Raw genomic sequence first — 13542 nt, 5'->3', positions numbered from 1 at the left:
CGTGTTCTAAGCTGGAGGGATTGGGATGTCATCCCATGGGGGAGTTCATAAATCACCTGTCCATGGAGCTGTATTCATTCTGAATTGTATCATTAAAGGGAAACACAAGGTTTATTTCCACATTATTTTTCACTGCACTTTTAATACAAGTCAATGTGGCATTCTCTATGTGGCTTTCCCTGTGCTTTTATCTCAGTCACATAACACTAAGCACAATTGATGAGAGGTCTGGCTTCAGAGATAGCCTCAGGGAGGTCACAGCCCTGGCTAGAGACTCTCCAGGACCTCACTGGCAGTTTGGGGATCCTGCTTGAAGACTTTTGTCACCTCCCAGCATTTAGTCACACACCCCTATGCTCATGTGGCCCCAGTGCTTCACTCTGCCCAGAGATGTCTAGTACAATGTTGAAGCTGGGCTGCAGCTGCTGAGGGTCATCCCATCCCTTGCACCAAAGACAGGTGATTGTGTTGGGGATATTTCAAGCCTGAGTGATGTTCTCCAGCATCCAGGGTCTGCCCAGAGAGGGGTATCCACCAAGTGCTGCCACAGCCTAACCTCTTGGTCTCTCCCAACAGGGCTTTGCTATGGTCTCCTGGGCATGGGACAAGAATCCCACCTTTGTGCTGCCATTTCAGAGTGGTTGGGTGCTGCGGGCCACAGATTCAGCCTGGCCATCAAGCAAACAGCCTGAACCTCCATCTGCCAAAGTTGATCTGAGGGCAGAAACTGAGCTCCAAATACATCCCACAGTGTGCTGCCCCTGTATATCACTAAGGGCTGGTGTCCCCTAATCTGCTGGCTGCCAGCCGTTAGCCTCCCCACCAGCATGTGGACTCCTGGGCAGGCTTCTGCAAAGCCTGAGCCACCTGGAAGCCACATGATCTGTGGCACAGCATGCCAGGCATCAGCCCCAGCAAGTCAGAAGCCAGAAGTTGGGTACTGCAGCATGAGCCACGTGATATGTGGTGCAAAGGCTGCCCAAAGTACAGTGCCACTGGCCAGACCCTAGCCTCTGCCCTGCTGCCACACCTGGTATGCAGTCCCAGGGCCATGCACCCCCTTGTGCCACTCCCCCCTTGGAGCCACCCTCCATCCTGCCCCATGGGGAGCTGAGGGAGCCAAGCCAGCAGATGATATTTTAAGCCCCTGGCTGGGAGCTGGACCCTTCCACCTTGTCTGTCTGATGTGTTTCCTAAGGCCTGCTCTGGCCAGCATCATTTTCCAGCCCCCTTCTCAACTGTGCACCTTCCCAGAACCCCTAGATTGATTCCAGGATGGGTCAGTCCCCCCAGAACTGCTGGGCTCCACTCAGCTGTGATGCATGAGCACAATGCTGGGGGTGCAGGCAGGAACCAGCCTTCCACTCACCAGCCTCACATAGCACATTTTGCTGACACTGCTGGGGAATAGGCACCCTGCAGTAAGCTTGGCATCCTCTCCCCACACACAGTCCCACACCGGGAGCAGTGTCTCTTAGGGGCCAAGAGCAGGACAGAGTTGTGCTGGGCCCTGCCAGCTCCCCCTCTGCCACACAAAGCATGTGCTGAGGCTGGCGAGCTGCCATCCCCCCTACCCAGCCACCTCCTGAACTCTCAGTGCAGGGCTACCAGTAATTTTCCATCGTGGCTGTTGGCTCTGCCCTAATGAGATGCTCTACATCCCTCTAATAGGGCTGGACCCCACTAAGTTTATCTGTTCATTCAGACCCAGAGTAACCCCTTTGGCTACTCAAGCTGCCCACAAGATCTGCAGGATGGCTGCTCCTCTGGGCCCTATTCCTCTCTGCACTTGCAGCCCCTCTGTCTCAAGGAAAACATAGGATTTCGTCCAAAAGACAGAAAAAAAAAAGCCCAGCAACCTGCCAAGAAAAAAAATATTCTCATGGTTCAGCTGCACTCTTGGGCCAGAAACAAGGCAGCTCCTGGGACTTTGTGTCTGCTGTTTCCAAAGCTGCCTCTGCATGGTCACCTTTGTGAGGAGTTGAAGGTCTGTGTCCATCATATGCATTGGTCAGCCAAGCATAGAAGAGCAAATTTGGTTTACAGAGGAAGGTATTTGGCCCTGGAGCTCAGTGTGCCCACAGCATGTGTGCTGCACTGAGCTGCCTCAAACTCCCTTCTTGCAATGAAGCCACTTAACCCTAATCTCAGGTTAGGCATTGCACTTGGTGGTCTGGAGGACCAGAGGGAGATACACACCCTCCTCAGCAAGCAGAAGGTGGAGAGGCAGGTCTTTCTTCTGCCTCAGCCCAGATGGGCTGATGGGACCATGCATCATTCCAGCACCTGCCATTGCTGCCCCAGAACATTGCAGAAGATGCAGCACACCTCAGGAACTGGCATTTACTCCCACTGCTGCCTCCATGTTGAGAGACAGTGCACATGGCTTTCCTGAGATGGGGGATCAGATGCATCTGGCAAGGAATATGGATGCAACCATCCCCTTTGTGCAGGGAACAGCTTGTCCCAGGAGGGGCAGGAAGAAGGTTGAAGGCACAGATACTGAGAGGATACCTCTGCTGCTCTGCACTTTGTGGAGCCCACTGCAACTCAGGAGGAACAGCGCATCCGAGAGTCTCCATCGCAAAGCCTCAAACCACCTCTAGGAGCACCAGAACCTTGATCAAAATACGATGAGGTTCACCTACCTCCCTTGGGGCAAAGCAGGGGCAACCTTAATCCCCGCTCCAGTGTGCCCCCTCCCAGTGCTGCACTAGGGACAGAGAGGGGCACTGAGAGCAGATGTACAAAATGAAGGATGAATAATGTGGCATTAAGGTGTTTTAGCACCAGCAAATAGTGTTACTTTGGACAAGAGGTTCCTCAAAGCATATAGAGGCCCTGGGAGAGACAGACAGCTGCATGAACAGGACTGGAGCACATGTAGTTCTGTGAGCACCAGGAGACACCTCTTCTGCAGGTGCTCTTTCCCAGGTCCTTTCCTGCAGATCCCATCTGCAGCCCCTCTGTGACTTGCTGGTCTGCTGAGGCCTTTGGGCCCACAGGCCAGCCTCCTGCTCATGTCTCCTGAGCATCCCTACCTGCATCTTAAACCCAAGCCAGGCTTTAAATAAATACCTGTCAGCAGAGCTGAGCCAAGCTGTTTGGAGCAGCTGCATGTGTGCAGATGTGTTTAGCAAGTTGGTAGGCACGAAACAGAGAAAAGGAAGAAGGGTCTCTCTTGCTCCTTGGAAGCTGTTCTCAAAGGCAGCATTAATTTTCAACTAGGCAACACTCTTCCGTTCCCTTGGAGAAGAGAATACCAGCATTTCCAAGGGCTGGCTTCTCTGGCTGTGAGCTGCCACCATGTTTTAAAGAGAAGGTGAAAAGTGAGAAGACTTAGTTTTTCTACCAGTTTCCACAATTCCCCATCACCACAACAGGGAGAGGACTGGAGCTTTTAACCAGAACCCTAATAATCTCACATTGCAGCTGCTCCACTCTAGAGCCTCCATCAAATCCCCTGTGCCTATCTGGAGAAGGGGTATTTGTGCTGTCATGACCTGTGCATCCTCTCAGCTCAGGGGCTTTAAATCCAGTCCTTTTGTTAAACAGCCCTGGAAAGAGTGGCTTTCACCAGTGGGTGCCAAATACCCATTCACACCCTTTCTTCTTCCAGCCTTCACATCTTCTTCCAGTGGCACAGAAATCTTCAACATTCTTGTTGCTGGCTGTGTGACTGTTGGGCTACAGCTGGTCCTGGCAGAGTTGCTGGAGCCACATCCTGAGGTGGATAAAAGAGGCTGCTCTTGCCCAGCCTGGCACTTACTTTGACTTTGAAACCAGTCACACGCATGCCATCAATAAGCAAATGCAAGACAACAAAATTAGTTGTTGCAGACAATTAGCATTCTGGGTATAATCAGCTTGTGGGTTTTCAGGATGGAGGTGAAGGGCCAGAGATGTTGGGGAAAGGCAGGATGAGAACTCTGGTGAGTCACAGCCAGCCCTGTCTGCTGGCTTCCTTAGTCAAGCCATGAGTTAGAGGCCAATGTGGGAACCTCCCTAGCATCACCTCACTGGTCTGTCAACAGCTGAACTCCAGCCAGCAGGGAGGGATGGGCATGGGGTGGCTGAGCTACGCCATTCAGGGACTTAGCCCCAGGATGAGGCAAGTAGACAGCTACAACTGCCAGACCCCAAAGTGTTCCACTTAAAGCCAGGAGGGATCTCAATGTCTGCCACTGAGTACTTCTCAATTAATTAGCATCCTGCTGATTTCACAATTGAATCAATTGCTAAGGAGATTAAAGCAGTCCCTGCCATGAGACATGTCTCTGTTTGCAGTGATTTTCCTTTCCTTGTGCCATCCTGCTCTGCTGACTCAGCTGAAGCCCCAGGGTGCTGGGCACAGCCAGGCCAGCTGGCTGGGGGTGGGATGGCTCAGCTGAGATGCTTCGGGGATAAATTTCACTGCATACCCAGGGCATCCTAGAGGATGCTGTTATAAATCTAAATCAGGGGAGCAGCATGGCCACAAACAGGCCTAGCCACACAGGGATCCAGGGATCTGTTCACCACATTCTGCCTGAGTCAGCAATGGACATTCACAGCCCAGCAACTAGAGCCTCATTTATGCATTCAGGAGCCCAAACTGAATGGAAAAATCACAGCTCAGCCTCCAGACAGGGCTTGGTAAATCCACCATGACTACAATAAACCCTGCTGATTTGGCAAAAATTTTGAGTAACCCTGCTGGTTTCACTGGAGCTAGCTCAGGTTTACAGGGCTAGTGCAATGGAGCACAGCCCTCCCCAGAAGAACAATGGCTGCACCTCGCTTGGCTTGGGTCTGCTTCACTTCACTCCACCAGAAGCAAGGAGGAACTCTTGTTCAAAAGCCTTAGCATAGAGGGTGACTCCAACAGTTCTGTTCATGATGACCAGGGCTCTCCATCCAAGCCCACAAGCCTCCTGTTCCCTTACCCAAGCAACAGAGCTGCCACCCAGCAGTGAAAGGGGCAATTCAGCCATCCGAGGGAACAAAAAGCATTTAGCAAAAGGACTGTAGGGTCCGTCAGTTCCCATTCTTCCTGGTGTCTTACAGTGAAGCTACTTTCCTCTGATCTTACAGGATCCCAGCATAAACAGAAGACAGCTTCCAAATTTTAAAGCAATCTTCATCCCTGGGTTCCCCCCTCCATTTTGTAATCTAACTGAAAGTAAAATGTTTTTAATGCATTGCTGTCGGTGAGAACCTGAACCAGAAATGGGAACAAGAGCAGTTGATAATGGACTGGAGTGTGGTGAAAGCACAGCTCTGATACCACAACATGAGGCATTAAAGAGACACTTAGGAGAGAATATTAGAATGAAATGGGTTTAGTCCTAGGGTGCTGCTGTGCAGCACCTTCCAGCTGGAGACAGGCCCCACAGTTTGTGCTTCCAAACACTGACAAGCAGAGGAACCTCACTTTCCCCCAGGTATACCAGCTGCTTCCTCAGAAAAGCCACATCCTGAGAGTTGACTGCAGTGCTGTAGCTGTCACCCTACTCAGAAACAGGCAACCAAGGCAGCCACACCCTTCACATGCTCCATCACCACAGCATGATGTTCCCCTGAGCAGCTGTGCCCAAAACTCCAAACCTATACATAGGTACAGTCAGAGACAGGATGGAGGGTTGGGTGGGGAGAAATTTAATGAAATACAACAAGGGCAAATGTAGAGTCTTGTATCTGGGAAAGAACCAGTCTAGGTTGGGAACTTATTGACCTATTAGAGAGCAGTGCAGAGGACAGGGACCTGAGGACCTGGTGCACAGAAGGATGACCATGAGCCAGCAATGTGCCCTTGTGGCCAAGAAGGCTAATGGCATCCTGGGGTGCATGAGAAGGGGGGTGGCTAGGAGGTGGAGAGAGGTTCTCCTTCCCCTCTACTCAGCCCTGGTACGGCTGCATCTGGAATGTTTTGTCCAGGTCTGCACCCCTCAGTTCCAGAAGGACAGGGAACTGTTGGAGAGAGGCCAGCACAGAGCCACCAAGGTGATGGAGGGGGTGGAACTTCTCTCTTATGAGGAAAGGCTGAGGGAGCCTGAGTTCTTTAGCTTGGAGGAGACTGAGGGACAACCTCATTAATGTTTTTTGCCTGGCAGATAAAACAGAAAGTCACTTAGACATCTATTTGATCTCTTACGCCAAATAAAGTTCTTGCTACATACAACTTAAAAGTATCCACGGTAGAACTGGCACAAAAACAAAGTCTGGCGCTCATTGTCCCCTTTCCTGGCTGCTGACTGCAGAGCCTGCACTGTTCACCTCTTTCTGTGGTCATCCTTCCAAAATCCCCTAGGAACTACTGGGAAAAGCCAACATATGCCCTTCAGTCAGTAGAAAAGACATTACTGCAGACTGGAAGAAAAAGAGTAAGAAGGTGTCTCTAAAACCCAGTGACACCGTCAGAGTACAAAGCTCCAACCTCACTGTGTGTCTGTAACACAGGCTGAGGTGACAAGATTGAAAAGAGAGAGCAATATGAAGCTTCCAGATTCATTGCAGAAACATCTTAGTAGTGAAGAGATTGGACTGATTTCTGGGCACAGGATTACAGGATATGAGAAACTAGATAAAAATTCAATACTCTAGTAACATGTATGCTTGGTTCCAGGCCAGCTGCAGCAAGTTGTCTCCATAGCAATGTGCCCATGATATTAACAGGTCCACACCATCACCAGGGTCCTGTGGATATATCAGGTTTAGTTGCGGAATGAAGGCCACCAGGTTGTTCCACACCCAATACTCCACCTGCCTGCCCCAGAGTCAAATCCCATTGCCTTGTAGTACAAAGCATAGAAAAGAATGTTACACTCACTAGTTCTGCTCCCAAAGCCAGTCATGCAATGCAAAACCATCAGACATAAGTGTGCATGGCCTTCCCCCACTACTCACTTGTGTGACATGATGGAATCAGAGCAATCTGTTATCCTTCCACCAGTTTTTGTGCAAAAACCCATCAACAATTCTGCTCAGCATTTAGTGCTCAGGCTCCCATCATTTCCAGTGAAAGCACCTTGTAAGACCAGGACAACACGAGTAATGTGGGCTTGGAACTGCACACCCAGCCATGCTCTGAAGGGTCAAGCAGCTGTTCTGTCCAATGGCTGAATGGCAAGGACTGGGAAAACCACTTCTTTCTCTTTAAAGTTACCAGCTATGTGGCAGTCCAAGCTTGGCAGTAAGGGTTTAACAGGACTGCTCAAAGAAACTGTAATGCTTTCTGTAGAGGGGAATCTTCCACCTCTGACAAGCACTTACTAAATAAGCATCTGAGCTCTGACAGATGCAGCAGAGCTGGGAAAATGTGGCCAGCACATTTGCTGGAACAGAGACACTGCATACAATCCGGACAACAAAACACACTACTAATACAGAGTGAGTTTTGTTTTGTTTTTTTTTGTTTTGGTTTGGTTTGGTTTGGTTTTTTTTTGTTTGTTTTTTTTTTTTTTTTTTGTTTTTTTTTAAAAAAAGGGAAAGTGAGGCAAGGAACAGCTTTGAATTGTCTTGTACCAAGAAGAGGCAGCACTAACTACATGGTTTCTTTAAATAAAACCATGAACTCCAGAGCCTTATGCTGTGCTAGCAGTCAATATGTTTTAGAAAAAGCACATACTGGGACAGAAACAGCTCTGTGTGAACACATTCAGCACTGTGCCTCTACTGAATTACATCTCACCTCTGTTAAGCAACTGGTTCAATTAAAATTTTGAATTAACCTCTTGTAATATCTGGTCACCAAAAAAAAGTATAGAAAATCCCTGATCTAGATCAGAAAGGTTTGTGCTTCTGACTCATTTAGGTGTCACTGATTCTCTCATAAAAAATAATGAGCTCAAAACATTTCTTGCTGTTGTTCCATCTGGGTGCTACTGGGTGTAAACACAAACTATTGCTTCCAGCCTGGCAGAAGCAATCAGCTGCTTCACTCTGCCAACCAAAAATAAATCAATGCTAGAGGACAAACTAAGACATTGTTTAGAGCAAAGATCAAGGAAGAAAACATGAATGTTTTGGGAAAGTCTAATTTAGATGGGGGAGAAAGTGTGTGCTGGTTGCAGAGTTATTTGCATTTAACTAGGAACCAAACCTCTACATGCTTGAAAAAAAATACATAGATACACAAGAGGTGAGAGTTTTACAACAAGTTAATGAAAACTTTACGTGATGCAAAATTCACCCTCGGGCAGCTCGACAGACCACGCAGCTCCAACTTTGCTGATCATACTCCACACCGGAACAGACTGCCTGGAGAGTCTGAGGGTTCTGCTGCACAGGGGGCTTCAAAAGGCCTGGCATAGGCTATTACAAGCCATTAAGTCAAGAATTGCAGCAGTATTTGATCTTGCACATACTTGAAATACTTTCTGTCAGGCACAGCTTGCAACCAGCCTCCTGCAGCAGGACAGCTGCCCCTGCACAGGCAAGGCAGAGATGCCAAGGTGCTTGTGAAGCAAAAATGCTGCTCCATCTCACCACCTCCAGAGGCAGTCTTCATTCCTGTGACCAAGAAGAGACCACACACCCTTTGTACTTGAGGTTTCCAGTTTAAACTATTTAATATCCAGCTGCATCTGCAAGCTCAGTAACAACTACAAAATGTAGATTTTGCTGTCACCTCCCAGTGATTCCCACAGAATACAAGGTGCTCTTATTGCTACACTAAGCTATTCTGCAAGGTTTGCCTCTGCAGATGCTTAGAAGCACCTGCTTCCAAAGGACAACTGTCCTGAGAACTGTTTTCTCTCTCCAGTCCAATGGGATTTCAGGTAATCCAGCTTTAATGGCATTCACACTGGATGGACAACCACTGTACTGGCTAGCAAGTTCCAGCTCCAGTCACTCCTACTGGCAATAATGACATTTGCTAGAATCATATAGATAGATCAGGAAGGAAATTAAATTCATTTGGTCCGTCCTTTCTACTAACCAAATTTAGTTACTGGAGGACTTTTTAATAGGGAATATAGATGGTTCAGAAGTTGATAATGGGGGAGAGTTTCTCTTGAAGCTGCTGCTCCTGATCCAATCCAGACTAACTCTTTGATGCCTTCTCTGTAAAAAAAGTGAAGGAATTTAACACCCACCAGAGAGTTGCATCCATGGCAAAGGACACTGGCATCAAAAAAGAACATTCTCCATCCCATGCCACATCAAGTCCACAAGGGCCAAAGAAGAGAGATGAGGAGGCTGCATGTGATGCTGCCCAACCACTTTGCTTGCATCTGGGTTAGAGAAAGTATTTTTCTCTAACATAGTGTAAGCAAGGAAAAACATTCCTGCCTCACAAAGAATATCTGTTCCACTTCAATATATAAGAAATGGAAGAAAATCAGTGGTTTGTACCACATTTTTTTCCACATCACTGGGCTTCTTCTAGGAATAGGAAACCTGGAAGTAGCTGTTCCCAGGAGGCTGGAATGGGAAAGGCAAGATGAAATACATAGAACTACACCTTCTTTCAAACAGATACAGGATTGTAAAAATCAATTTGGAAGATAAAGAATAATCAATATCAAATACCCTTTTAGAAAATCCTCTCATACCCTTTCAGCCACCAAGCAAATACTTTAACTGCAAAACCTCAAAAGTGGTATGAGTCAGCTGTAAAGCTATGCAGTGATGCGATGTGATTTATTTTTTATACTCTTGCTGTCTGCCTTTAAAATTTGGACTGGTCTAATCCAAAGATGTTATTAGAGAAGAACTCCCGTTAATGGACAGGGAGCCTGTCCTTCCCCAAAGCTGTTTCATCGTCCTCATACATGACAGACAGACTGACAATCTCCTGGTGTTCCTCACTGTAGCTGCATGTACTTCAGGCTTTTAACCATCCATATCTGTGAACTTTCTTTTCCCATAATTCTGGACCACACTGGAAGCTGTGATTTGTGAAGCCTGACCCTTTTCCCAGTACTGGAAGTCATTCAGCCCTTTCTGGCCAGCTTGAAATAAGTTTCTCTCCAGTTCATCCAGCCGAGCCACCAGCACTGATGTGTCCTCGTTGTAGGCATTCTGAGAGGAGTCCATGATACGACGAAAGCGACTTATAAATGTCTAAAGAAGATAAGCAAAGTTACTGACAGGTAACACAAGAGGCTTCTTCAGCTCAAATGCTAGAGGCCTGAGCTTTCAGGACTGAAAAGCTTAAAGTTGAGGCTCTAGTTCACAGAGCCTCAGGTTCACAGGTTAAGGTTTTGCAAACATTAACCATTAATCTTGGCTACAAAAATAAACCACTTCCTGCCTGAGCTGGGAGAGCAACTGAAACAACCTAAAAAGTTAAGGCAAACCACTACTGTATTCAGTAAGCTGAAAAAAACCACTTAACCATGACAAAAGTCAAAAACCCAAATCCATAACTAATAAATACTATTTTAAAAAGCAAAGCAACAAGACATTTTCACAGATTTTTATTTCCCTCCTTATATTTGATTTTTGGAATAATAAAAAAAAGAAGGGTTAAAACTCTGAAAGTTTTGTTATTTCGGAGGCTGATTTTAGAATCATCAGAACTGTAGTATTTTAGATATTTACTAATAGAATAAATACAATCAGTAATTCTCCTTCTGGCTTTGTCACCAAATGGCTATACTTCACATTTAGAGTTCCTGAATACCTGGAAGGAGGTTTTTTTGTTGTTTATTTTTTAAGTCAGCACAGCTCTCCTCTTTGCTTTTAATAAAGTGTATATTGTATGCTTTGTTTTTCTGTCAATAAATGATGTATCTTTTTTAACATGTCCATCAGCAGAAAAAGGAAAGATGTGGTCACCCCCTCAATGCAGAGAACTAGCTTTCGTGGACAGCTCAAAGAAGCAGCAGCAGTACTTCAAAGCCCTGCTGGATCAGCCTTCATTTAAAGAATCAAAGAAAGAAATAAAAAAAAAAGCCAATAGCACAGTAGCAATCATCCCAGACTATTTAAGGGAGCTGGCTGAAGACATCTCAGAGCTCTTAGTGGTTATCTTTAAAAGCTCAAGGAGCACGGAAGTCCAGTATCAGGCAAAGATGGTATCTATCTTCTAAAAAAAGAAAGGGGAGATGGACAGGAAGGAAGAGCCAGGGCACCTATCAGTATCAATTCCTGAAAACACACTGGAACAAATAAACTAGACAAAAACTTCTGCAAGAAAACAGAAAGAGTAAAAGCCAACACAGACTTGTCAAGAACGAATTTTGAGAACCAAGCCTAGCTCCCCTGATATGGCAGGATGACAGGGCCCTACAGTGGAAGAAGCAGCAGAACAGTATCTGTCATGGGGTACCCTTGTAGGAGTCAGCTACATTGCCCATAAGTGGTCAGTAGAGAAAATAACCCATAGCTGCTGTCAGGAGGAAAGACCTATAGATGTGAACTGTAACAATTTGGTGACAAAGCCAAAAAGAGTTATCAATTTATAACACATTTTTTCAATTAATATTGAACTATAAATATGAGTGGAGTCTACCCATAACTGAGTACTGTTTGATATATTAATGAGCTTTCTGAAGGAGCAGAAATTACACTTACTAAATCAGCAAACAACATGTGGGAGAAGGAGGGGACTGCAAGCATGCTAAGGAGTAGAAATTAATTCTTAATAATCTTCACAAGGACGGTGGGAAAACAACAGTATGCAATTCAGCTAGGCCTAATGTAAGATTTTATATTAGGGCAGAAATAGGGAACTGTACAAAGACAGAAGGAATGACTGTCTGTGTACACAACCTTCACCATCTCCCCGTGGACTGCAAAGCAAACAAGCCAACCACGATGAGGAAAAAGCATTAAATTTTTCCTCCAGAATTCACAAAGTAATATTTTTGTTTTCCTCAGCGTAAGACCTGAGGAGGAGACCATATGCTGTTCAGTGCACTGTGCATCACAGTGGACTAAGATCAACAGGAAAAATACCAGCAGTGCACAGTAAGGACAAGCAAAGGTTAGGATCATGACCCACAAAGAGATACCAAGTGCAGAGGGACTGCTGAAGAGAATAATTTGTTCTCAGTGTATACTTTGTGTAAGACAACCAGAACAGAGCTTGTATTGCTGTGAAGGAGCTTTATACATTACAGGAAACTTTCTAAGAATAGGATGGCAAAGCACAGACTGCCTAAAGCAGCATTAAGTCTCATCATTACAGAGCTTTAAAAACAGGGTAAAAAAATAGAAATAATAGAGGGTTAATTGTTTCTGCCTTGCAGGCCTGGTTAAATAATCCTGCATCTCCCCTAGTCCTGTTCTATAAAATTTTATGAAACATTACATTTACAATGCAGAAACTTCAAGCTAAAATTACAGTCCTAGAGCTCTGAGGATTTCACCTGTGCAGCTGCCAAAAGAGTAATCCTACATCTTGATCTAGAAATCCATATTCAATCCAGAATTTATCTGGATTACAGTTAGGATTAAAATAGGGTATTTTTCCTAAAGGCAGCTGAGCAGCTGGGAGCAAGAGAAAGATGAAAGAGCATAAAACCAAATTTCAAGATTTGGTTCAGATGCTTGCCTGCAGGATAGTCTGAGCTATCTCAGGGTTCTCCAGATTGTCAAAATTCAGGAGCTGGGAGCCAAATCCATAGTAGTATGGCCCCATTTTATGTAGATCAACCACACTGGCATCAGCGCTGAACACTGTTCTCCAGGCTTCCTTGTAAATCTTTGGCAGTTCCACAGAAATGATTCTTCTCTTGCTGTCATGCAGACCTTTAGCAAGCCACAGAGGTATTTCCAGCTTTGATCCCTGCATGAATGAGAAAAAACAAAAGTTGTCCTTGCCACGAAATTACATATAAAGCAACCCCAGACAGTGAGCTTTATTAAAATCATGCCCGGTATTACAAAAAAAAAAAAAAAAAAAAAAAAAAAAAAAAAAAAAAAAAAAGTAAATTTTGTTTTTAGAAGTCTACTGTAATTGTAACATAAAACAGAGACACCTTTTTACTGATGTTGTCCAATGTAGCAATTGCCATATTAAACACCAGAGGAAAAAAACCCCAAACGTGTAAAATACATATAACAGTTGTCAAAATAACTTTTAAAAAAGTAGCTAAGAAGCACAGCTTGCCTTCCAGTGACTCCAAAAATGAAGGTCAGCAGAGCCTGGGCCGTGCGAGGCTGCGCGTCCCCAGCTCCCAGCGCCTCAGCCACCCCTGCGCACCGCCCCGTTCCGCGCTGGGGGTTGCAGTTCGCCGCCGCCCCCCACCCCACCCTGCTCCCCCCAAGTCCCCCCAAGTTCCCCCCCCGGTTACCTCCGGGATGGAGTCGCCACAGCCGGACCCCTGGCCCAGGGCGAAGGCCAGGCGCGGCAGGGCGCTCTCGGCGCGGCACGGAAGTTTCTCCTGCGACATCAGAATGTCGTCCAGCGACAAGAAGCTCTCCTCCAGCCCCAGCCCGGGGCCGACAGGGAAATACGCTTCAGACATGGCGAGGCGGGCGAGCACCGAAGCGCCACCGACACCGCACAGCCCACGAAACCTCCGCAACACCTCCCGCTTCCCCGATCGACCGCCCCCCTGCAGACGCCGCGCATAGGCTGTGGGGCCGCCCGCCCCGTCGGCGCAGCCC

At 46.6% G+C, this 13542-nt stretch overlaps 1 protein-coding gene across 1 annotated transcript; it reads right to left on the bottom strand.

Moving 5' to 3' along the window:
* Positions 1-7635: 7635 nt before the first annotated feature.
* On the bottom strand, positions 7636-13542 carry GINS3 (GINS complex subunit 3). Its single transcript, XM_030457856.1, has 3 exons — positions 13227-13542; positions 12485-12718; positions 7636-10047 (listed from the first exon to the last, which is right to left on the bottom strand). The coding sequence occupies exons 1-3, from the start codon at positions 13398-13400 to the stop codon at positions 9817-9819; spliced, it is 639 nt and encodes a 212-aa protein (XP_030313716.1). The 5' UTR covers positions 13401-13542; the 3' UTR covers positions 7636-9816.

This window comes from Calypte anna, chromosome 11 (genome assembly GCF_003957555.1).
Source record: "Calypte anna isolate BGI_N300 chromosome 11, bCalAnn1_v1.p, whole genome shotgun sequence".
Taxonomy (NCBI): domain Eukaryota; kingdom Metazoa; phylum Chordata; class Aves; order Apodiformes; family Trochilidae; genus Calypte; species Calypte anna.
Note: the sequence above shows the minus strand (reverse complement) of the source record. Positions and strands in the feature narration are given on the sequence as shown.

Bases quoted from the DNA above. Each gene is read 5' to 3' on its own strand.
- GINS3 (XM_030457856.1), bottom strand. From the start codon at position 13,400: ATGTCTGAAGCGTATTTCCCTGTCGGCCCCGGGCTGGGGCTGGAGGAG. The intron at 12,719-13,226 runs GTAACCGGGGGG...TCATTCATGCAG, and splicing joins GTGGCGACTCCATCCCGGAG to GGATCAAAGCTGGAAATACC. The intron at 10,048-12,484 runs GCAAGCATCTGA...TATCTTCTTTAG, and splicing joins TAGCTCAGACTATCCTGCAG to ACATTTATAAGTCGCTTTCG.